Raw genomic sequence first — 25,412 nt, forward strand, 5'->3', positions numbered from 1 at the left:
GAGAGGGCTGTTTGCTCCAAGAATCGCACTCACTGTTTGTTTCCCACTCAGTTTCCCTCCTATTTTACAGGATATGACATACAAAATGGATGTATACGCATGTGAAAATGATATTTCTTTTATAGACCTTTTAGTCTGTGAAGAATGTTACAAACAATAACCTTTTGAAATCACATTGATTTCAGGCCTGCTGCTTGTGAAAAACTCTTTATTGGCTCAATCTTCTGTGGGGATGGATGCAAAATATCTCAAACTCCATTTCATAAAGTCGAGGCCATTAATTTTCCTTGATGTGTTTGAAAAGCCCATGAATACCTTCTTTCATGTGTTTGTGCCAGGGAGCTATGAACAGTGTGATGGCATGTGATTTTTTAAAGTTCTTTCTCCGCTTTGAAGTTTAACCCCAAATCTGGTTCTCCAAAGACATTTTTTGTTTCAGATGTCTCATGCCTGAGCTCACTGGTTCTCAAAGTGTGGTGTGTAGGGGGTCCGCGGCCAAATAAATATATCAACTTTTTCCCAAAATTGTTTTTAGGAATGTTACTGACAACAACAGATTAAACACATTTTGGCCTAGGGATCCATGGAATAAGTTTAGAGGGTGTAATGTAATACAATGTAATATTATTCATCTACAATGTATGTTCTTAACCCTGGGCAACATGGATATTGGATATAACAGGGATATTGGTATCCACAGTTCTTGTATTCCCCCTTGTATTAGTTTTCTCTCTGCCTCATGTATAATTATTTTTAAATTAATTGCAGGACATTAGCTTTAAAGCTGCAACATTAAAAAATAATATCTCTGCCACATGACAAAGTCTGTAGATTTGCAGGAAATTAGCTTGAAAACTGTTAAATGGTCTCTCTGTTGCAGAGGCTGGCCTTTAAAATGTTCCTTCCCAGGGCCCAAAACTTGGTTCGTCTGGCCATTCACTGCCAAAGTCAGATTATTACTCCTTGTATGCTATTTTTATCTCACTCGAGTTGTGTTCTGATTATGAGGGGGTGGGTCCCTGATGAATTTGCTACCACAAAAGGTTGTCATAATTACTGTGTAAGTCTATGGAAGGGGGTGAGAACCAAGAGCCTCCTAGGTTTTGTATTGAAGTCAATGTACAAAGAGGAGGACGGAAGCTAGCTGTCCTCCAGCTACACCATGGTGCTACCCTACAGAGTCCTGGGGAGGCTACTGTAGACCTTTATTTCAAAACAGTGTTTTAATCAATTATTTGGTGACGTGAATATATTTAGTATAGTTTTATCTAAAAAGGATAACTTTTTCAATGTTGTAATATGTTTATTTTTATGAAATTAACTGAGGCGGATGGTCCTCCTCTTCCTCCTCTGAGGAGCCTCCACTGATAAAGTTAATGAAATATATATTATTCATATGGAGTTGGTGTGTGTCCATATGTATCTCGTCATGGCAACAGCTACAGAGAATGTCCCTGGTGCAACTTGCATGGGATGCTGGGATTTCATCTTGATCTTATTAGAGAACTGAACCTGTAAAAAACACCCATGAACTCACTGAAACACAAAACCCCACACAAATAGTTAGTGACGTCACACAGGGTTTTTCACCTAAATTCTGGTATAAAAGATAATGATTCCCTTGTTGGTCAGTGGTAACACCACAACAGCATACATTATTGCAAAAGAACTGTGAGAAAGAGACTGCTCTGTATAGATGATCTTGATTTGGAGCTGCTCTGTTACTTCTCACTGCCAGTTCTGGTCCTTAGGGGATGCAATTGCACAGGTTTGGTAGCAAATAGCTATCTCTTATTCACATCTTGGATGAGTCACTCCTGTGAACTAACTGTCCCTTCCAAGAATGACCTCATAAAGTCCCTCTAACACAAACCACAACAGCTATGAACTCAACCATACTATGAACTCATCATCTCAATAACCCATTATCATTATGTGATCCTGTTCTGTTGAATGTCTGTCTGTCTGGTCTTTAGTGTGCTCTGTAATGCCAGATCACTCTGAAACAGATAACGGTGTAGACAACCTTGTAGCTTGCTGTTCATTTCTGCTATACTGACCCCTACTGTAAGGAGGCTGTTGTAGCACTGTGTTGTTAATGGGATGTTATAGCACTGGCCCTAGTGAGAAAAACCATGACCTGGGAACAGAACATATTTTGAACATATTTTCCCTCTGGCGTCTCCTGCTGTTCCTGAGTGCCTCCCATATGAGCTTATAGGGTACTTCCCAGGTCAGACTGTCAGATACGGATGTGTTGACTCCACCGTGTGAACAGTTTGTTCCCTGGATCTGAGTTCTAGCTAGTTCTATGCGCACAGACATACCAGATCATCTGACTATTAATGGATGACAAAACAGCATCACACTCCTTTGCATTACAGTGTACACTAAACATATTCACTTAATTCCTTTTCTTCTTTTTGTCATTTTCATTCTTTGGTTTCTGTGTTTGAAGTTGATTTGCTTTCCTTTAGTTTTGTTTGCCATGTTTTTGTTTTAAGTTGTCTCTGGATTGCAGCTTTAGCCACAGTAGGGGACTTCCAGATCCGGCCCCATGCTCTATATGTCCACTCCTACAAAGCGCCCACCTTCTGTGACTACTGTGGGGAGATGCTATGGGGCCTCGTCCGCCAGGGGCTCAAATGTGAAGGTAAGCACGCACACTCACACTCACACACACACACACACACACACACACACACACACACACACACACACACACACACACACACACACACACACACACACACACACACACACACAGGAGACAGCTGAGGGGAGGACGGCTTATAATAATGTCTGGAATGGAGTGAATAGAATGGTACCAGACACATGGAAACTACGAGCTCATCCTCCCTAATTAAGGTGCCCCCAGCCGCCTGTGGCACACACTCACACAAGCTCTCTTTCGCATCAAAGCCGGGGCGCACTGTGAACCTAAGCCCAAGGTGTCAAATTTCTACCTGACTCATACACTCACGCACACACAAATCAAACAGGCCCTTCTCTTGGTCCAGTCTGAGGGGTACATTAAGGCTGGTAGGGCCGTGCAGCAGGAAGCCTCAGTGGAGTGTGTGACTTCCCCCCATTACTAAAGCAGGCCTTTGAAGAACCGGCCTCTTTGAATGGAGCCCAGTGTACTGATGCCAAGCGTTGGACTCAGCCTTCAAAGGCTCTTTAGTGCTGCTGCTCTACTCTAACCCTCTCAGATGGATCCAGCCTGTCCATCAGTATAGCACAACCTTCCCCAGGGCCAGTCAGGACAGGGATGCAACAGACACTCAGATTGGAGGAAAGAATTGGACTGTTATAGCCAGTTAAATTACATTGAAATTTGGAATGTAGAATTGCATGTAGTTTGTTATCAGTGGATCAGATTTATTTTATTCCCTGCTATTTTCATGCCACTAAAAAGCCTTTAAAGCTTTCTCCGAGGAAGAATGTGATCCATTGACTGCATGTAGAGCCCTCTTGTGGACATTTAAGAGAATGGAGGGAAGAATCAAATTGATGCTGCCCTACTGTACTAACGTACTGATTTTCCTTCTTGAGACTGATTATTCCAGGACGTGTCTTAAGGTGTCTCAATATGTCTTGACAAATATCTCAAGACATGTATATGGCTGAGTATGAAATGTTGCATAGCTGAGTTTATCACGCCCCAATGCCGACATCCAAAGAAACAGTCTGTTTGTGTTTGTTGCGTGTAGCATGTACTGTACAGAATGTGTGTTATTCTTCATGTGTAATTAGTGTCCTGTGTACTTCCAGGTTGTGGGCTGAACTATCACAAGCGCTGTGTCTTCAAGATCCCCAACAACTGCAGTGGGGTGAGGAAGAGACGTCTGTCCAACGTCTCCCCGCCGGGCCCCTCGCTCTCAGTCCCCCGGCCCCTCCCTGGTCCCACCGAACATGCTGTGGTCGTCCTGGAGGAGGTAAGACCTGCGCTTCCATTGGTGGAGAGAGATGTCCTGTGGTAAAGATACATGCTGTACAATGTAAAGAGCTTTGAGACCCAGTGAAAGGGGCTATGTAAATGCATTTCCTTATAAAGATACACCCTTGCAGAGTTTATTGCTTACAAAGTGAAAATGGTGTCCCTCAACGTCCCTTATGAATGTACTGTACGGTTTTAATCTACAGTAGAGTTACTAACCAGTTCTAATCAGTTACTTTCTTATATGTTCAATGTGATTGTAGTCTAACTGTTATTCTGATTGAGACACATTTGTCAGATGGCAAAACATCAACTACTAGGTCATGTCTTGTTGTTTCTTATCAATTGTCTAAGTTCGTCTGCCAAATCTCTTGAAATATCTTATTGTGAAACACGACAGAAAATTGAATTTAATAAACTAGGATTATGAAACTTGTTTGTATGAGGCTAGCTGGATGGAGGCTAGCTGGATGGAATATTCTCAATGGTGACCAGTGCTTATGAAAGGTCAATGCAAATTCAGTTAGACTAATGAAATGAAACACTTGTTAATTCTAGCCCATGTTTGTGTGTTTTGTACTGTGTGGCTGTCTCTTTCATTGAACGGACCCGCCATCCCTCCCCTCCTTCCCTCTTGCTATGTCCGTCCTTCCTTTTTTCATCTTTCCCTCACTCCCCCTTCCCTTGGTTCACATACTTGTTCCATCTGCCCCTCCTTCCCTCTCTCCTTTCTTCCTTCCTTCCTTCCTTCCACCTCCTCCTCCGCTTCCCTCTGTCCCCTGCAGCAGCGCTCCCACCAGGAGGCAGGGAAGAGGATCCTGTCGTGGAGTGGCCGGCCCATCTGGATGGAGAAGATGGTGCTGGGGCGAGTCAAGGTGCCTCACACCTTCGCCATCCACACCTACACCCGGCCAACCATCTGTCAGTACTGCAAACGGCTGCTCAAGGGCCTGTTCCGCCAGGGCATGCAGTGCAAAGGTAAGATCCGACCTTCCTTTGTCTCTGTATATCTGTATATCCCTCTGTCATTATCTGCCTAGACCGCTTTACCTTACTGTCGCTAGAGCTACAAATTGTGCTATTAAATCAATGTTTTCTATACTTTCTTTTCAGATTGTAAATTCAATTGCCATAAGCGGTGTGCATCAAAGGTACCAAGAGACTGCTTGGGCGAGGTTTCCTTCAATGGAGGTACTTTCTGTTTACCTCTTTTATTTCACATTGATATCATGCCCATGTCATGAGTCATACAGTAGCTGAGTAGCACATCTGTCGTTGTGTGTGTCCACAGAGCCTGCCAGCCCGGGACCTGACTCTGACAGTACCATGGAGGTGGATAGTAGTGATGTGGAGAGCACCAGAGGACTACTGGATGACTCTGAGGAACCTTCAAACCCAGAACACAAGATGTTCTACATAGACTCTCCTTTCCTGGACCGCGAGAAGGACGAGGAGCCGATCAAGACCATCAGGTATTTACGTTAACTTATAGAGTAACAGTTGTGTACACAAAGACAGTTGAAGTTGGAAGTTCACATACACTTAGATTGGAGTCATTAAAACACGTTTTTCAACCACTCCACAGATTTCTTGTTAACTATCTATAGTTTTGGCAAGTCGGTTAGGACATCTACTTTGTACATGACACAAGTAATTTTTCCAACAATTGTTTACAGACAGATTATTTCACTTATAATTAATTCACTGTATCACAATTCCAGTGGGTCAGAAGTTTACATACACTAAGTTGACTGTGCCTTTTAAACAGCTTGGAAAATTCCAGAAAATGATGTCATGGCTTTAGAAGCTTCTGATAGGCTAATTGACAGGCGGCAGGTAGCCTAGGGGTTAGAGCGTTGGACTAGTAACCGAATCCCCGAGCTGACAAGGTACAAATCTGTCGTTCTGCCCCTGAACAAGGCAGTTAACCCACTGTTCCTAGGCCGTCATTGAAATTAAGAATTTGTTCTTAACTGACTTGCCTAGTAAAATAAAAAATATATAAAAAACTTGAGTCAATTGGAGGTGTACCAGTGAATGTATTTCAAGGCCTACCTTCAAACTCAGTGCCTCTTTGCTTGACATCATGGGAAAATCAAAAGAAATCAGCCAAGACCTCAGAAAAATAATTGTAGACCTCCACAAGTCTGGTTCATCCTTGGGAGCAATTTCCAAATGCCTGAAGGTACCACGTTCATCTGTACAAACAATAGTACGCAAGTATAAACACCATGGGACCACGCAGCCATCATACCGCTCAGGAAGGAGACGCGCTCTGTCTCCTAGAGATGAACGTAATTTGGTGAGAAAAATGCAAATCAATCCCAAGACAAGAGCAAAGGACCTTGTGAAAATGCTGGAGGAAACAGGTACAAAAGTATATATATCCACAGTAAAACGAGTCCTATATTGACATAACCTGAAAGGCCACTCAGCAAGGAAGAAGCCACTGCTCCAAAACCACCATTAAAAAGGCAGACGATGGTTTGCAACTGCACATGGGGACAAAGATCGTACTTTTTGGAGAATGTCCTCTAGTCTGATGAAACAAAAATATAACTTTTTTGCCATAATGACCATTGTTATGTTAGGAGGAAAAAGGGGGATGCTTGCAAGCCGAAGAACACCATCCCAATCGTGAAGCACGGGGGTGTTAGCATCATGTTGTGGGGGTGTTTTGCTGCAGGAGGGACTGGTGCACTTTACAAAATAGATGGCATCATGAGGGAGGAAAATTATGTGGATATATTGAAGCAACATCTCAAGACATCAGTCAGAAAGTTAAAAACTTCTTGTCAATACGGGGCCGCTGTTTTCACTTTGGAAAAAATCTTGCCCAAATGAAACGGCCTCGTACTCTGTTCTAGATCATACAATATGCATATTATTATTACTATTGGATAGAAAACACTCTCAAGTTTCTAAAACTGTTTGAATTATATCTGTGAGTAAAAAATAACTCATTTGGCAGCAAACTTCCATACAGGAAGTGAAAATTCTGAAAATGAGGCTCTGTGTCAGGGCCTGCCTATTCAACTGGCTTTTATTTATGGATCTGTATGCACTTCATACGCCTTCCATTAGATGTCAACAGGCAGTGGAAGGTGGAATGGGGTGTCTAGCTTATTCTGAGGCCGAATAAGAGCTTTTGGAGTGACAGGTCCGGTATTTTCTTTGTCTTCGACGGCGCGCGAGGGACCTCTACATTGTCTTCTGAAAAGCGTTTGGTATACATGGCGAATATCTCCGGCTCTGATTTTATTTGATACATATGATAATAACATCATAAAGTAGGTTTTTTTAACAGAGTTTTATCAGTTTATTCAACGTTTATTGGGACTTTGTGCCAAGAGAGGATGGGAATGTTAGCAACCTTGGCTAGCATTGTGGCGCGAATTCGACAGAAGAAATGGACATTCTAAAACCAAACAACGATTTATTCTGGACCAAGGACTCCTTGCACAACATTCTGATGGAAGCTCAGCAAAAGTAAGAAAACATTTATGATGTTATTTCGTATTTCTGTGTAATATGTTGATGCCTATTCTCTGCCGTGTTGTTGAGCGCTGTCTCACAATAACCCAAGCTGTATGTTGTGGTAAAGTAATTTTTTTTAATCTAACACAGCGGTTGCATTAAGAACCAGTGAATATTTCATTTGCCATACAACAAGTATTTTTATGTAAAGTTTATGATGAGTTCTTTGGTCTGATTAGGTGAGTGTCCAAAATATCTCCGGACATTCTGGGGCAATGTTGCTACGTATTCACAATGTATAACCACGATTTGAAGCTCTAAATATGCACATTTTTGAACAAAACATAAATGTATTGTATAACATGATGTTATAAGAGTGTTATCTGATGAAGTTGTCCAAAGGTTAGTGATTCATTTTATATCTATTGCTGGTTTTTACAAAAGCTACTTTTGCGGTGAATAAATGCGTTTGTGTGTTTGGCTATTGTGGTAAGCTAATATAATTATATATTGTGTTTTCGCTGTAAAACACTTAAAAAATCTGAAATATTGTCTGGATTCACAAGATGTTTATATTTCATTTGCTGTACACCATGTATTTTTCATAAATGTTTTATGATGAGTATTTAGGTATTTCACATTGCGCTCTGTAATTATTCTGGCTGCTTTGGTGCTATTTTTGATGGTGGCTACAATGTAAAACTATGATTTATACCTCAAATATGCACATTTTCGAACAAAACATAAATGTATTGTATAACATGTTATAAGACTGTCATCTGATGAAGTTTTTTCTTGGTTAGTGACTAATTTTATCTCTATTTTGTCGGTTTTGTGAAAGCTACCTATTCGGTGGAAACATGGTGAAAATATGCGGTTGTGTGTTTGGCTATTGTGGTTAGCTAATAGAAATACATATTGTGTTTTTGCTGTAAAACATTTTAAAAATCGGAAATGATGGCTGAATTCACAAGATGTTTATCTTTCATTTGCTGTATTGGACTTGTGATTTCATGAAAATTATATTATATGTTAAAGCTTGGTCGCAAATGGGTCTTCCAAATGAACAATGACCCCAAGCATACTTCCAAAGTTGTGACAAAATGGTTTAAGGACAACAAAGTCAAGGTATTGGAGTGACCATCACAAGGCCCTGACCTCAATCCTATAGAATATTTGTGGGCAGAACTGAAAAAGCGTGTGTGAGCAAGGAGGCCTACAAACCTGACTCAGTTACACCAGCTCTGTCAGGAGGAATGGGCCAAAATTCACCCAACTTTTTATGGGAAGCTTGTGGAAGGCTACCCAAAATGTTTGACCCTCGTTAAACAATTTAAAGGCAATACACTCAATTAGTATTTGGTAGCATGTAAACTTCTGACCCACTGGGAATGTGATGAAAAAAATAAAAGCTGAAATAAATCATTCTCTCTACTATTATTTTGACACTTCACATTCTTAAAATAAAGTGGTGATCCTAACTGACCTAAAACATGGAATTTTTTCTTGGATTAAATGTCAGGAATTGTGAAAAACTGAGTTTAAATATATTTGGCTACGGTGTATGTAAAGTTCCGACTTCAACTGTATCTATCTAACTTCTTCCTTGCATCCTTTCCATTGTTGCTCAGGTCCAGTTTGCTGCTAAGTACTTTGTGACAAATGTTTTAATAAACATTTCTGTGTGTGTGTGTGTGTCCAGCCCATCCACCAGCAGTAACATCCCTCTGATGCGGGTGGTCCAGTCCATCAAACAGACCAAGAGGAGGAGCTCCACCATGGTGAGGGAGGGCTGGATGGTCCACTACACCAGCAGAGACAACCTGAGGAAGAGACACTACTGGAGGCTGGACACCAAGAGCCTCAGCCTGTTCCAGAACGACACTGGAGCCAAGTTTTATAAGGTGAGAGAGCAAGATAGCGGTAAGATGGTGCCGGAGAAGAAGGCAGACATTTTACGTGCCACCAACCGATTGTGTTTTTTGTTTGTTGATTTGCATTGTTTGTAACATGTTTTTTTACTTATTTTATACATAAAGTTGTCGCTACCATCTATAATGACCGAAAATAACTTTTGGACATCAGGACTGCGATTACTCACCAAGGACTGGCAGAATACTTTTTTTCCTTTAACGAGTCTGACGAGGCCGACGCGAACGATATACTGCTTTCTCGGGAACAGGCCCGGATTCCCGTGATTTGCGTGAAGAGGAGGCAGAGAAAAAGGGGCCGGAGGGCGGGCTGCCTTCTGAGGATTCGTAGGCGATCGAATAAACCCCCACTTCCTTCCATTCTGCTAGCAAACGGGCAATCTTTGGACAATAAATTCCCTACGGGGAAGATTAAACTACCAACGGGACATTCAAAACTGTAATATCTAATGCTTCACGGAGACATGGCTGAACGATGACACTATCAACATACAGCTGGCTGGTTATACGCTGCACCGGCAGGATAGAACAGCGGCATCTGGTAAGACAAGGGGAGGCGGGCTATGTATATTTGTAAGTAACAGCTGGTGCACGATATCTAAGGGAGTCTCAAGCTATTGCTCGCTTGAGGTAGAGTATCTCATGATAAACTGTAGACCACACTACCTACCTTGAGAGTTTTCATCTGTATTTTTCATAGCTGTTGACATACCACCACAGTCAGAGGCTGGCACTAAGACAGCATTGAATGAGCTGTATTCCGCCATAAGCAAACAAGAAAACGCTCACCCAGAGGCGGCACTCCTAGTAACCGGGGACCTTAATGCAGGGAAACTTAAATCCGTTTTACCAAATTTCTATCTGCATGTTAAATGTAAAACCAGAGGGGAAAAAACTCTGGCCCACCTTTAATCCACACACAGAGACGCATTCAAAGCTCTCCCTCGCCCTACATTTGGCAAATCTGACCATAATTCTATCCTCCTGATTCCTGCTTACAAGCAAAAATTAAAGCAGGAAGTACCAGTGACTAGATCAATAAAAAGTGGTCAGATGAAGCAGACGCAAAGCTACAGGACTGTTTTGCTAGCACAGACTGGAATATGTTCCGGGATTCCTCCGATGGCATTGAGGAGTACACTACATCAGTCATTGGCTTCATCAATAAGTGCATCGATGACGTCGTCCCCACAGTGACCGTACGTACATACCCCAACCAGAAACCATGGATTACAGGCAACATCCACACTGAGCTAAAAGTTAGAGCTGCCGCTTTCAAGGAGCGGGACTCTAACCCGGAAGCTTATAAGATATCCCGCAATGCCCTCCAACGAACCATCAAACAGGCAAAATGTCAATACAGGACTAAGATCGAATCGTACTACACTCGTCAGATGTGGCAGAGCTTGCAAACCATTATAGACTACAAAGGGAAGCACAGCCAAGAGCTGCCCAGTGATACGAGCCTACAAGACGAGCTAAACTACTTCTATGCTCGCTTCGAGGTAAATAACACTGAAACATGCATGAGAGCACCGGCTCTTCTGGAAGACTGTGTGATCACACTCTCCGCAGCCGATGTGAGTAAGATCTTTAAACAGGTCAATATTCACAAGGCCGCAGGGCCAGACGGATTACCAGGACGTGTATTGCGAGCATGTGCTGACCAACTGGCAAGTGTCTTCACTGACATTTTCAAACTTTCCCTGTCCGAGTCTTTAATACCAACATGTTTTAAGCAGACCACCATAGTGTCTGTGCCCAAGAACACTAAGGTAACCTGCCTAAACGACTACCGACCCGTAGCACTCACGTCTGTAGCCATGAAGTGCTTTGAAAGGCTGGTCATGGCTCACATCAACACCATTATCCCAGAAACCCTAGACCCACTCCAATTTGCATATCGCCCCAACAGATCCACAGATGATGCAATCTCTATTGCACTCCACACTGCTCTTTCCCACCTGGTCAAAAGGAACACCTATGTGAGAATGCTATTCATTGACTACAGCTCAGTGTTCAACACCATAGTGCCCTCAAAGCTCATCAATAAGCTAAGGACCCTGGGACTTAACACCTCCCTCTGCAACTGGATCCTGGACTTCCTGATGGGCCGCCCCCAGGTGGTAAGGGGAGGTAAAAACACATCCACCACGCTGATCCTCAACACAGGGGCCCCTCAGGGGTGTGTGCTCAGTCCCCTCTTGTACTCCCTGTTCACTCATGACTGCACGGCCAGGCACGACTCCAACACCATCATTAAGTGTGCCGATGACACAACAGTGGTAGGCCTGATCACCGACAACAACGAGACAGCCTATAGGAAGTAGGTCAGAGACCTGGCCGTGTGGTGCCAGGACAACAACCTCTCCCATAACGTGATCAAGACAAAGGAGATGATTGTGGATTACAGGAAAAAGAGGACCGAGCATGCCCCCATTCTCATCAATGGGACTGCAGTGGAGCAGGTTGAGAGCTTTAAGTTCCTTGGTGTCCACTTCACCAACAAACTAACATGGTCCAAGCACACCAAGACAGTCGTGAAGAGGGCACGACAAAACCTATTCCCCCTCAGGAGACTGAAAAGATTTGGCATGGGTCTTCAGATCCTCAAAAGGTTCTACAGCTGCACCATCGAGAGCATCCTGACTGGTTGCACCACTGCCTGGTATGGCAACTACTCGGCCTCCGACTGCAAAGCACTACAGAGGGTACTACAAATGGCTCAGTACATCACTGGGGCCAAGATCCTGCCATCCAGGACCTCTGTACCAGGTGGTGTCAGAAGAAGGCCCTAAAAATTGTCAAAGACTCCAGCCACCCTAGTCATAGACTGTTCTCTGCTACCGCACGGCAAGCGGTACCGGAGCGCCAAGTCTAGGTCCAAGAGGCTTCTAAACAGCTTCTACCCCCAAGCCATAAGAATCTTGAACACCTATTCAAATGGCTACCAAGACTATTTGCATTGCCCCCCCCCCCCCCCTCTTTTGCACCGCTGCAACACTCTGTTATTATCATGTATGCCACTTTCATAGTCACTTTAATAACTCTACCTACATGTACGTATTACCTCAACTAACCGGTGCCCCCGCACATGGACTCTGTACTGGTGCCCCCTGTATATAGTCTCGCTATTTGTTATTTGTTATTTTGTTATTTTACTGCTGCTCTTTAATTACTTGTTACTTTTATTTCTTATTCTTATCCATTTGTTTTAACTGCATTGTTGGTTAGAGGTTTGTAAGTAAGCATTTCACTGTAAGGTCTACACCTGTTGTATTCGGCACATGTGACTAATAACATTTGATTTGATTTGGGAAATGAACTTTGTGTTTGCTTTGAACACCACAGGTCAACTATTGCCTGACATAGACAGAGGCATGGTGGAATGAAATGGAGAGTCTGCATTTACATTGAACTTTCTTACAATCTATTAAAAATATCACAGAACAACATAACCTTAGACCATTCATTGTCATTTATCTGAGTCTATACAAACCCAATGAATGGTTTCAACCAAACACGGAATTTCCCCTAAATAAATTAACCTTTTTTTTGTTGCTGATATTTCAAGATGTGTTTTATTGTCTGGTGTGTACAGTATGTAAAAGGGCCTGCTGAATGTTGTCAGTGGGTGTGAATAAGACTGGGGGCTGCTGTGTTGCAATTGTAAACTACAGTGAGGTCGGTGACACAGAGAAAACCCCCCTCCTGTGGTTTCACAAGCAGTCCACTGACATTTCTGTGTGGCTGCAAAGTGAAATGGCTTTTGCTTCTGTCTGTAGCCACCTTGTTTGTCATCAGCAGTATTTTACTCTGAAAATGTTAAGGGTTTTTGCTGGGGAAATCTGATAAAAAAATGGGATGTCCAACACATTTATAAAATACATTGTAACTTGTTGCATCATCCATGTCAGATATCCTCTTTCAAAGGCCTTACCAAACCATCACCATAAACTTTTCTTGTCCAGTTCAAATACATTTGACACACAAAGTGAACTGTGTAATTATGATTTCCAAGTGCTATAACTCCAGCTTCAGAGAGTGTGTGACCATTCCATGGTGACACCAGTGGTGTAGGCAGTCTTTACCATGCCACAGGGGCTTAATAGCTGTTTAATTAGACACTGGGGACTGAGGTATCCAGGCAGGCAGGCAGTCCTCGTTCCCTCTGTGTAAAGGCTTCCACATGTTCAGTACAGCCTTGCAACTGGGAGCCTGTACCAGCCTCTGTACCATGTGGCTGTTTCACTTTGACAACTCCCCCGATTGCGGCTATAGATGTGACTGTTTCTGTTGCTACGGTTTCTAGCTACTTTTGTTTTGTGTGTGTGTGTGTGTGTGTGTGTGTGTGTGTGTGTGTGTGTGTGTGTGTGTGTGAGATTGAGAGGCTAATAAAGTGTGTTTGTATGATCGCCTGATCGCCACATTGGGGCTGCCATTTTCAACAAGTTTAAGAGGTATTTTCTACTCTGAGCTCCACTCTCCCAGTGGTAAACTAGCTGTAACCGACACACCCTCCATCTTCCCAGCAGTGACAACAGTGGACAGGAAAGGCTGCTTTACATTATCATTTATTTTCAACTTGGCGCTCAGCGCTCAGTACTTAAAGACGCTCAGGAGACTAATTGAAGACTAGCTGTTTGTGAATGAGTTTTTTCTTATTCTTTCAAATATTGTCATATGGGTCGTTCTGTTTTATATGTTGTCGCTAGTGTGTGTACAGATTGGGCCAGTGGTGACATTAGGTTATCCAATGTAGCCTCTGTCTCTTGGGCATTTCCACCCACTGTCTCTCAATACAATTCAATTCAATGTACTTTATTGACATGGAAAGTAAAACACTTGCGTTGTGAAAGTAAACATATAACAACCATGGTCAATGGTGGCTCATTCTCTCTCTCTCTCTCTCTCTCTCTCTCTCTCTCTCTCTCTCTCTCTCTCTCTCTCTCTCTCTCTCTCTCTCTCTCTCTCTCTTTTTCTCTCTCTCTCTCTCTCTCTCTTTCTCTTTTTCTCTCTCTCTCTCTCTCTCTCTCTCTCTCTCTCTCTCTCTCCTGTTCTTCTCAGCCCCGAGCCCACTGTCGTGTGGCTGTCCCCTCCTCTCCTCTCTCTACCTCCAGTCATCTAATTAGTGGTGGTGGTTGTGTGGCGACGCATCAGATGGCTGCCGTTTTCTACATTTGGAAGTCATATAGGCTTCTTTTTTGAAGACGAGACCCCTGTACTTGTGGTTTCCAGAACCCTTTTATGGGGGTAAGGGGGCTTCACTGAGATTACCCAACCCTTCTCCCCTCCCCTTCCCCGAAGGTTATTGGTGTCCGATGGTAGTCGCTCTGTCTCGCGTCTTGGTGGCTGGCAGCGAGGCGGCTCGTGCCCAGATAGGGGTCTGGTGTCCTTCCTTGTAATCATGGGGCCTCTTCTCTTCAATGGTCCCGAGCCTGGGCATGTGTGCCGGCCCTGCTAACCACAACCACTTAATCTGACACTCTGTGGTGAGCCACGCTCAGGGGACCCAAAGGGGAGGAGGATGGGGGGACGAGGCACTACAGGGACTCCTACTGGCTAGGGACTTCCTCATTCTTCTTTGATTTGCATTTGACAGCGAGGCTGGAGGGAAGGGGGACTTTTAAAGTGTGCTCAAACTGCCCTTTGCACCACATATCTTCTAAGGGGCTGTCAGATAAAGGCTATGCACTATGCAGGGGCTGTGGATACACTACACTGTGGAAAGGGACTAGGACCCACTTTGAATTACTCTTTCTGATACGTGTGCTAAACTGAGGGAGATTTTTCAGCACTTACCTCTGACTTTTACGGGGGATTTGGTGTCTGCTTCCGTCTGATCTGTCTATCTTGTGAGTAATTGATTCAGTGAATCTTGTCTTTCTCTGTCTTTCTCTTGTATTTGAGTATTCACTGGACTGGTGTTTTCTGTGTATCATGGTTGTATTCATGGTTGTATTGGTCTTCTGTGCCTCTCTCTCCCCAATCACTAACGGTGATGTCGTGGCTTTCTTTGTTTTTGTCTGTTATGATCCTGATCTCTCTCTCTCTCTCTCTCTCTCTCTCTCTCTCTCTCTCTTTTTTTTTCTCTCTCTTTCGCTCTCTTTCTCTCTCTCTCTCTTTCTTTCTCTCTCTCTCTCACGCACCTCCCTCTCTCCCTCATGGCCCCCAGGAGATCCCTCTCTCAGAGATCCTGCAGGTGGAACAGTCGAGGGACCTCAGTAGCCTAGCCCAGGGCAGCAACCCACACTGCTTTGAAATCATCACCTCCACCATGGTCTACTACGTTGGGGAGAACAACGGGGGCCAATACCACAGCCCCGCGCTGACAGCCTCAGGGGTGGGCATGGAGGTGGCCCAGGGCTGGGAGAAGGCCATCCGTCAGGCCCTGATGCCTGCCACACCCCAGCCCAGTGTGGCCACCGTAGCCAGGCAGGGGAAGGACCACAGTGAGTACAGTACCGTTCTCTACTGTTAACATGGTAGACATGTGGCTATGGCTATTGGAAGTTGTACTGACTGGCTATTGCTCTGGTTTAGGCTACTGATCATAGTGTGTATACAGTAGTTATTTCGGTTAGAGGTAGCACTGACATGTATTTGACATATTGTAGCTATTGGCACTAGCACTGGAAAGGTGGTATGAGATTAGTTTATGTGAGCGATGGAAATAGTACTATTTGTGCTCATAAAATGGGTCATTGCCGATAGTTTTCTGAGTTTTTTAATTTTAACCTTTATTTAACTACGCAAGTCAGTTAAGAACAAATTCTTATTTACAATGACGGCCTACCCCGGCCAAACCATAACCCGGACGACACTGGGCCAATTGTGCGCCGCCTTATGGGACTCCCAATCACAGCCAGTTGTGATACAGCTTGGAATCGAACCAGAGTCTGTAGTGAAGCCTCTAGCACTGAGATGCAGTGCTTTAGACCGCTGCACCACTCGGGAGCCCTAAGTTAAGGTCAAGTGAGGTGATGTTTTGGAGTGAGAAAGCAGTCAGTATTGTTTTGAGATAACAAAAAAGGCATCCTCAGAAATGACTGTGCCTACAGACACAGCAAAGCCTTGAATTGTGAAGCCGTGGTTGACCTTTCCCCTCCTGTGATGATAATCATAAGATATTAAGATAAGATGTACTTTGTTGTTCATTAACTTACAGAGAACAGCCCTCCGGTTGTCGGCTCAGTCCACACCAGATTATCCCGCCTGAGCTGGTATTTGAACACTAGGCTTCCTGCCACCCAATCAAATTGATCATCATTATTTTGATAATGATGGTGATGATCTTAGAGCAGGGATCATCAACTAGATCCAGCGGCGGGCGTTTTTGGTTGGATTGGATGATTGGGCGTAATTATAATAAATTGTACAAAAAGAGAATGTATTTGAAACTAATAATAATTTCATACCTTGATTAAGGTGAGATATATTTTTTTTTTGTGGGAATACTTGGGAACAGATTTCCTAAATTGAACAAATGTTTAGCTCAATTCCTGGTGATTTTTGAGTCTTTTTTTCTCTCCAAAAACTACCCCCCACTCCAATTTTTTTGTTGTTTATGATTACTTTTAAAAAACACAGGCAAACTGTTGCTGACGCCTGTCTTAAAAGCTATAGAGCCAAGGTGGCACGTTCAACTGGTCGCTCTCCTGTGGGCACATGGTGCAACACCTGAAACCTGACGTAGATTCAGGGGATTATCTGTGTGTGTTAAAATGTGCGTTCCTCTTCCATCGCATCCAATACACTAATGCACATTCTAATAATGAAGATGGCCGAATCAGACGAGTGGTCTTTTTTTCCCCTTTCGGTTATGAAATTAACACACTTCTGGTTCAGTGCTCACCATCACCATAGCAGGTTCTAATGTTTATTAATAATTTCTGTTAGAGTAGATATGAGATTAAATGAGCGCCATTGCCTGCCAGCTCATGTACTATATGTCCCCGGAGGCCATTTGTCTGGCTGTACCTTCTGGTGTAAAGCATATGGTGAGGGTGGCGATGCCAAACAGATGAGACCCACCACCTCACTACCCCTCAATATCCAACCACTCTGAAATGACAACAAGGGCTTGTGCCCTATAGTCCTACAATATGGTCCTTCGCCAATGAGTAAGTACAGGTGGGCATACTTTGTTGTCCATAGAGAAGATGAAAGCTGAGACCATGTTATTTGATTATACAATTATGTTTTATTGTTTGGCAAAACATGACTTGGGAACCTCATGACTGAATATTGGCCTCAGGAGGCACCCATAACTATGAACCCTTAACTATGAAATGTAACACATAGATATGCTGTTCAATAAAACAAATCTTCCCCAATCAATTATACAGGTTCATTATTGTTTATGTAATGTTACAGCTGTGATAGGCTTGAAGGACATGAAACAAAGTGAGAGCTGCATCTCTGCTTATTATTAATTAGGAATGCATTGGGTCCTTTATGCATTTGTAATGTACAGTTGTTTAAAGTTAACACTGCATTGCTTTTCCCCTCTAGAACAAGAGGTGTCTATCAGCATATCTGTGTCCAACTGCCAGATACAGGAGAATGTGGTGAGTGTGGTCACTTTTTCAGATAATCTTGCTCAATTTCTCAGTTGTGTTTGTGTGTGTTCAATCTTGCTCAATTTCTCAGCTGTGTGTGTGTGTGTGTGTGTGTGTTTGTGTGTGTGTGTGTGTGTGTGTGTGTGTGTGTGTGTGTGTGTGTGTGTGTGTGTGTGTGTGTGTGTGTGTGTGTGTGTGTGTGTGTGTGTGTGTGTGTGTGTGTGTGTGTGTGTGTGTGTGTGTGTGTGTGTAAACATTGCATGTCCATTGTAAAAAATCTATATTTAAAACAAATTAAGGAAGTCACTCATACACTTATAGGAAAGGGGGATTTTCATACGTACTGTACTTGTGCATTGAGTAAAAGTGACCCATTTGTCATATCAATGACCATACCAATACAACAGCATCTATCCAACAATGATATATCAGTATACATCCACAGTTTATTAATGTATATTAGCACTAGTAATACCCTTTAAGATAATAAAGTGCAGTAATACAGAAGTGTTTCCCTCTCTGTAGGATATCAGCTCTGTATACCAGATCTTCTCTGATGAGGTGCTAGGATCTGGACAGTTTGGGATTGTGTATGGAGGTGTGTGCCTGGATATCCATGTTTTGGATGTATTGCAACTAAACTATGTATTCTCTCAACCCTAACCAAAACACACACCCACTTTATGCCAGGTACTCACATCTATCTTTATGATACTATACAGTATACAATATAAGTACATGTTGACTCATTATTTATTTCTGTTGGCAGGGAAACACAGAAAGACTGGAAGAGATGTGGCAATCAAGGTGATTGACAAGATGAGGTTTCCTACCAAGCAGGAGAGCCAACTGAGGAACGAAGTGGCCATTCTCCAGGTAACACGTAGACACTCATGCTGTACCAGTCAGATGTATACAGTAGGCATTCTTGCTGAGTTTCAAACAGTGAAACTGTAACGTGGTACAGTATGGAGTGTTGAAGCTAAAGGTTTGTTCCCTCGTTTAGAACCTTCACCATCCTGGCATCGTCAACCTGGAGTGTATGTTCGAGACGCCTGAGAGGGTGTTTGTTGTCATGGAGAAGCTCCATGGAGACATGCTGGAAATGATCCTGTCCAGTGAGAAGAGCAAGCTCCCAGAACGCATCACCAAGTTCCTGGTCACACAGGTCTGTCTTCCTACTTCTCTCTAACTTCCGTCCCCTCTATTTCTCTGTCCTTCCTCATCTTTCCCCCACTTTCTCTCGCCCCCCCCCCCCCCTCTCTCTCTCTCTCGTGGTGTGGTAGTCTATATAAGCGGTAATAGACTCAGCCCTGGGCCTGTTTGTTCTTGTGGTGTATGGATACGGGAGGATTGTTTACGGGACAAGCTGGTCTGGATGGCATCATGGCCGTGTCCCTCCTGCTGGATTACAGCCTGCGGTGCCGTAGTGGTGCGCTGTTCTGCCCTGCCGCCTGGTCTCTGGTCTGTGGGCTGATTAGAAGAGAGGGGCCCCGGGGCCAAACAGGAGCGGGTTCATTAGGCATGGTGCTGCACATGAAAATGAACAGCAGCAGGTCCGGTTCTGATGTGGTTTAACAGGACTTTGTCAAAGTCAGGAGGCGGGCAGCAGCATGGAGGTGCATGCAGCGCTAGCAGCTACAGTTGATGATTCCACTACAGCAGAGAGGAGACAGTGATGAGGTCATGTGTCCATATGGAAACTAAGAAAGTGACCATCCTAGAAATAGCTTAGTGAACTACTAAAATACTTATGCAGCTCTCATTATCCATTACATGATATTTTGTGAGGGAGTCCATACTTTTAAATGAGGAGATCATTATGTGGTATGATGTGGTCTCGCTAACTCATGGGGGTTGGGCTGTTTTCTGGAACAGATCCTGGTGGCTTTGAGACATCTGCATTTCAAGAACATTGTCCACTGTGACCTGAAGCCCGAGAATGTGCTGCTGGCCTCAGCAGAGCCCTTCCCGCAGGTAACCAACATGCAACATCTCACCTGTCAGACAAGTTTGCTATCTTTCTAGCAAAATATTGCTTGCATGTGTGTGGGGGAGACAATGTAGCATTCTGCTGTGTGTTGTGTGTCCTGGCAGGTTAAACTGTGTGACTTTGGCTTTGCCCGTATCATCGGTGAGAAGTCGTTCAGGCGTTCGGTGGTGGGTACTCCGGCCTACCTGGCCCCAGAGGTGCTGCGTAGTAAGGGATACAACCGCTCCTTGGACATGTGGTCAGTGGGGGTCATCGTTTACGTCAGCCTCAGCGGGACATTCCCCTTCAACGAGGACGAGGACATTAACGACCAGATCCAGAACGCTGCCTTCATGTACCCACCCCAGCCATGGAAGGAGATCTCTGCAGACGGTAGGAAGAAAGACCCGTTTGAATAATATTCAAATGCATGAATGCTAAGGAAGACAATTGAGGACAAACATCTCTGTAAAGTGTGTAACGTAACTAATGAGTCCAGTCATACAGCTAAAGAAGTAGACCAATGGTGTGATACAACAAGCAGTCATTTGAAGCAACTGGAAGTTATTTTGTCTTAGTTATCGCTTGTATACCAGGTTGCACTCTGGTTTTTCATATACACTAGTGTAGGTGTATGTGGGGGATATTTATTTAGGGCAGCTCGGGAGAGTTGTCAGTGATTCATGTAAACCACACACAACAGAAAAGTCAAAGAGCCGCAGGGTCTGAAACCCACGCTGGTAGATCCAGACGTGTGGGTAGAAAGACAGCACTGATGTTTCATGTCAACCTCTCACTTTGAGACGAACATAAAGTCTCTATTCCTCTCACAGCTACAGATCTCATTAACAACCTCCTACAAGTGAAGATGAGGAAGCGGTACAGTGTGGACAAGTCCCTCAGCCATCCTTGGCTACAGGTATTATAATAGCTTAATTATACTGTAAGGCACATCTAACAAAACATTCACACACGTTTCATGATGTGACCTAGAACAAGGCAGACATTGTATTGGATCCCTGCTGTAACTCCTGCTTCCCTCTCCCCCTCTCCCTCTCCCCCCTCCCTCTTGCCCTCTCCCCCCTCCCTCTCCCTACCTCACTCCCTCTCCCCCTCTCTCTCTCTCTCTCAGGACTACCAGACGTGGCTGGACCTCAGGGAGTTTGAGACACGGTGTGGCGAGCGTTACATCACCCACGAGAGTGACGATGTGCGCTGGGAGGAGCATGCAGACGAGCATAGCCTGGTCCACCCTAAACACTTCATTATGGCGCCCAACCTGGACGATATGGAGGAGGGCCCCTAGTGGCCAAGAAGCCATGTTACAGGTTACAGGTGTGGCCAAGAGGAAAACGTCAGGAACCTCTGCAGGTTCTTGACCTTTGGAAGCATTCCCTCTAAAACTGGTTGGGAAAGGGTCAGACACCCCTGTGCAGGGACCGTGTGACAGAGGATTCTGACCCAAGACTCTGTGGTTAGACATACTGCCACAGGGGGCAGACAGGTGGCTCTGTGGAGGCCCCTGTTTCTTTAGGACACCGCAGTGGAACCAAAAACTTTGGGAGAAAGACATTTCTTGTTTTTTGGTTTTTTTTTTTCTTATCTTGTAGAATCATTCCAGCTCAACTTCATTGGTCCTTTTGGGAAATACATCATTATTACAAACCAAAGGACAATTAAAGTTGAAGGGATATCATTTCCTCAACATTAGGAGTGAGTAATGGTATGCCATTCTACCTGTGAAGGGCTTACAGAGTAGTGAGCTTAAAGGGCACTTATCACAAGGGATTTGTATCCACAGAAAGATTGGAATGCGTAGGTATTTGCAAACACAACTTTGTGCTTATTCCAAGACAGTTTTGAAACCATGTCCTTAGACGGTATGAAACTGGAACTATCATTTGTATGTAGATGTTGTACTTTATTAATGGGAGGTAGATTTTTGCACTATACTACCATCAAGCCTAACAATTTGAAGTTTAAAAGTTAAAGCTGCTACATCAGGTTCCCTAGAGAAAATGACAGAAAGTGTTGACTGACACATAACTTAAAGATTGTGCTAAGAGCTTGATACAGTAATGCCTAGGTGAGTAGCATAGAGATTGTGAAAATGGCTGCAATACAAAGCCTTTAGTAGAGCACCTGTCATAAACAGTGAGCAAGTAAATCAAAAGGCGCAGGGACCAAAGACTGAATCCAGCTAATTGATATTATTCATCTTCAATTTCCCTGTCTTCTCATGACCAATAACTCATCTGTTTTTCTAATGGCTGTCTTATCATTGTGGTTCACTCTACTTCGTTGTCTAGAAAGTGGCTTGACTATTGTACATAAGGTGAATGCACCAATTTGTAAGTCGCTCTGGATAAGAGCGTCTGCTAAATGACTTAAATGTAAATGTAAATGTACATTCCAAGCAGGGTTCGAGCCAAACCTGGTGATGGGGCCACTACCCCTCAAGGTATTACAGTAGCTATCTACAGTTGAAGTCGGAAGTTTACATACACCTATGTTCGGAGTCTTTAAAACTCCTTTTTTCAACCACTCCACAAATTTCTTGTTAACAAACTATAGTTTTGGCAAGTCGGTTAGGACATCTACTTTGTGCATGACACAAGTAATTTTTTCAACAATTGTTTACAGACAGATTATTTCACTTATAATTCACTGTATCACATTTCCAGTGGGTCAGAAGTTTACATACACTAAGTTGACTGTGCCTTTAAACAGCTTGGGAAATTCCAGAAAATTATGTCATGGCTTTAGAAGCTTCTGATAGGCTAATTGACATAATTTGTGTCAATTGGAGGTGTACCTGTGGATGTATTTCAAGGCCTACCTTCAAACTCAGTGCTTCTTTGCTTGACATCATGGGAAAATCAAAAGAAATCAGCCAAGACCTCAGAAGAAAATTGTATAAACACCATGGGACCACGCAGCCGTCATACCACTCAGGAAGGAGACGCGTTCTGTCTCCTAGAGATACTTTGGTGTGAAAAGTACAAATCAGTCCCAGAACAACAGCAAAGGACATTGTGAAGATGCTGGAGGGAACAGGTACAAAAGTATCTATATCCACAGTAAAACGAGTCCTATATCGACATAACCTTAAAGGCCACTCAGCAAGGAAGAAGCCACTGCTCCTAATCCGCCATAAAAAAGCCAGACTACGGTTTGCAACTGCACATGGGGACAAAGACCGTACTTTTTGGAGAAATGTCCTCTAGTCTGATGAAACAAAACTGTTTGGCCATAATGACCATTGTTATGTTTGGAGGAAAAAGGGGGAGGCTTGCAAGCTGAAGAACACCATCCCAACCATGAAGCACAGGGGTGGCAGCATCATGTTGTGGGGGTGCTTTGCTGCAAGAGGTACTGGTGCACTTCAAAATAGATGGCATCATGAGGGAGGAAAATTATGTGGATATATTGAAGCAACATCTTAAGACATCAGTCAGGAAGTTAAAAAGCTTGGTCGCAAATGGGTCTTCCATATGGACAATGACCCCAAGCATACTTCCAAAGTTGTGGGAAAATGGCTTATGGACAACAAAGTCAAGGTATTGACATCACAAAGCCCTGACCTCAATCCCATCGAAAAATTGTGGGCAGAACTGAAAAAGTGTGTGCGAGCAAGGAGGCCTACAAACCTGACTCAGTTACACCAGCTCTGACACCAGCTCTGTCAGGAGGAATGGGTCAGAATTCACCCAACTTCTTGTGGGAAGCTTGTGGAAGGCTACCCAAAACGTTTTACCCTCGTTAAACAATTTAAAGGCAATGCTACCAAATACTAATTGAGTGTATGTAAACTTCTGACCCACTGGGAATGTGATGAAATAAATAAAAGCTGAAATAAATAGTTCTCTAGACTATTATTCTGACATTTCACATTCTTAAAATAAAGTGGTGATCCTAACTGACCTAAAACAGGGAATTTTTTACTTTAAATGTCAGGAATTGTGAAAAACTGAGTTTAAATGTATTTGGCTCAGGTGTATATAAACTTCCTACTTCAACTGTATGTGAAAGAGGCTTGGCTGTACCAACAACAATGATCTCAATACAGGAGCTCATCATGGGACCAAGCATGGGTTCAAGTTATACATGCTTGGTACAAGAAGGCTTATACCAAGCATGGGTTCAAGGTATACACCATTGCTCTATTTTTTTTCATTTGAATTTGTGAAGCAAATTGAGAGACGAGAAACACATTTTACTCTTTGGTGAGTGTCTGACAGTGTATGGAAAGAATAGCCTATACAAAACATATTTGTACTGTGTTTTTCTCCAAAATGTTCGAGATTGTTTAATTTCTTTACATTTTCATGGAGTTGATTTTGAATATCAGTTAAAACACCCTTACTTCTGGAATATTTAAAGTGCACTGGGCTGTTCGTGTCTCTAACATTCCTGTACTGCTTTTAAGTATGTTAAGTATGAAAGGATGTTTCACCTAACATTCAGTTATGATGACCATTAACTACAGTTCAATGCCTGTGTCCATTTCAAACAGTCCCTAGACAAACATGTAGCTTAAAGCCTATGGCGTTGGAATGGGCTTTTAACTGGGAGCATAGATCCTGGTTCAGGCCCTAACAGAGTTATTTGGGGAGAATGTAGGTGGATCTTTTCCCATTCTCCTGTTCCTGTCTGTGTTGCCGCTGGATTGGCAGGTGTCAGTGTTTTTGTATATTTTAGTACATACAAATTTAATAAAAAACTCTACTTCTTTTACATGCCTATTGAGTCTCAGTTTCTGTGTGTCATAAAACTAGATTTGTCTAACACTCAAATCCAAATTCTCAGTTTGACTTTACAGCATGATTTAATCATTTTTACCTCAACTGCCATAAGCTATAGCAAACTTGTGCAAGCAGGGTCCAGATATGCAGCCTTGCTAGCATCACACACCCAAGAAGACCCATCATCAACCTCACCTTCCAAAAGAGTGCATATCAGTTGCATTTTAAAGGTGTCGCTCAGTTTAAAGGTGCAGCTCAGTTCCATTTTAAAGGTGTCGCTCAGTTTAAAGGTGTAGCTCAGTTGCATTTTAAGTGTCGCTCAGTTTAAAGGTGTAGCTCAGTTTAAATGTGTAGCTCAGTTCCAGTTTAAAGGTGTCGCTCAGTTTAAAGGTGTAGCTCAGTTGCATTTTAAGTGTCGCTCAGTTTAAAGGTGTAGCTCAGTGTGTAGCTCAGTTCCAGTTTAAAGGTGTCGCTCAGTTTAAAGGTGTAGCTCAGTTGCAATTTAAGTGTCGCTCAGTTTAAAGGTGTCGCTCAGTTTAAATGTGTAGCCCAGTTCCAGTTTAAAGGTGTCGCTCAGTTTAAAGGTGTAGCTCAGTTGCATTTTAAAGGTGTCGCTCAGTTTAAAGGTGTCGCACAGTTTAAAGGTGTGGCTCAGCTGCATTTTAAAGGTGTCGCTCAGTTTAAAGGTGTAGCTCAGTTCCAGTTTAAAGGTGTAGCTCAGTTCCAGTTTAAAGGTGGAGCTCATGTTCATATAGCTAGAGACTGATGGCTGATATGTTCTTTGTT

At 43.3% G+C, this 25,412-nt stretch overlaps 1 protein-coding gene across 7 annotated transcripts in view; it reads left to right on the plus strand.

The window, feature by feature from the left end:
• LOC129812701 (serine/threonine-protein kinase D3-like) overlaps positions 1-24,618 on the plus strand; it is an 84,912-nt gene extending 60,294 nt beyond the window's left edge. For 4 of the 7 annotated variants that reach the window (XM_055864508.1, XM_055864509.1, XM_055864511.1 and 1 more), the window contains 15 exons: positions 2,459-2,653; positions 3,775-3,938; positions 4,726-4,918; positions 5,054-5,131; positions 5,232-5,412; positions 9,120-9,321; positions 15,524-15,800; positions 17,863-17,918; positions 18,435-18,507; positions 18,679-18,785; positions 18,916-19,077; positions 19,788-19,886; positions 20,007-20,274; positions 20,715-20,800; positions 21,014-24,618. In XM_055864508.1, coding sequence (XP_055720483.1) covers positions 2,459-2,653; positions 3,775-3,938; positions 4,726-4,918; positions 5,054-5,131; positions 5,232-5,412; positions 9,120-9,321; positions 15,524-15,800; positions 17,863-17,918; positions 18,435-18,507; positions 18,679-18,785; positions 18,916-19,077; positions 19,788-19,886; positions 20,007-20,274; positions 20,715-20,800; positions 21,014-21,187 — 2,315 coding nt within the window. In that variant the 3' untranslated portion in view covers positions 21,188-24,618. The remainder of the gene's footprint in view (positions 1-2,458; positions 2,654-3,774; positions 3,939-4,725; positions 4,919-5,053; positions 5,132-5,231; positions 5,413-9,119; positions 9,322-15,523; positions 15,801-17,862; positions 17,919-18,434; positions 18,508-18,678; positions 18,786-18,915; positions 19,078-19,787; positions 19,887-20,006; positions 20,275-20,714; positions 20,801-21,013) is intronic. The other 3 variants (XM_055864512.1, XM_055864514.1, XM_055864515.1) reach the window with 3 other exon arrangements.
• Positions 24,619-25,412: the final 794 nt, after the last annotated feature.

Source organism: Salvelinus fontinalis, chromosome 16 (genome assembly GCF_029448725.1).
Source record: "Salvelinus fontinalis isolate EN_2023a chromosome 16, ASM2944872v1, whole genome shotgun sequence".
In the NCBI taxonomy this organism is placed as follows: Eukaryota; Metazoa; Chordata; class Actinopteri; order Salmoniformes; family Salmonidae; genus Salvelinus; species Salvelinus fontinalis.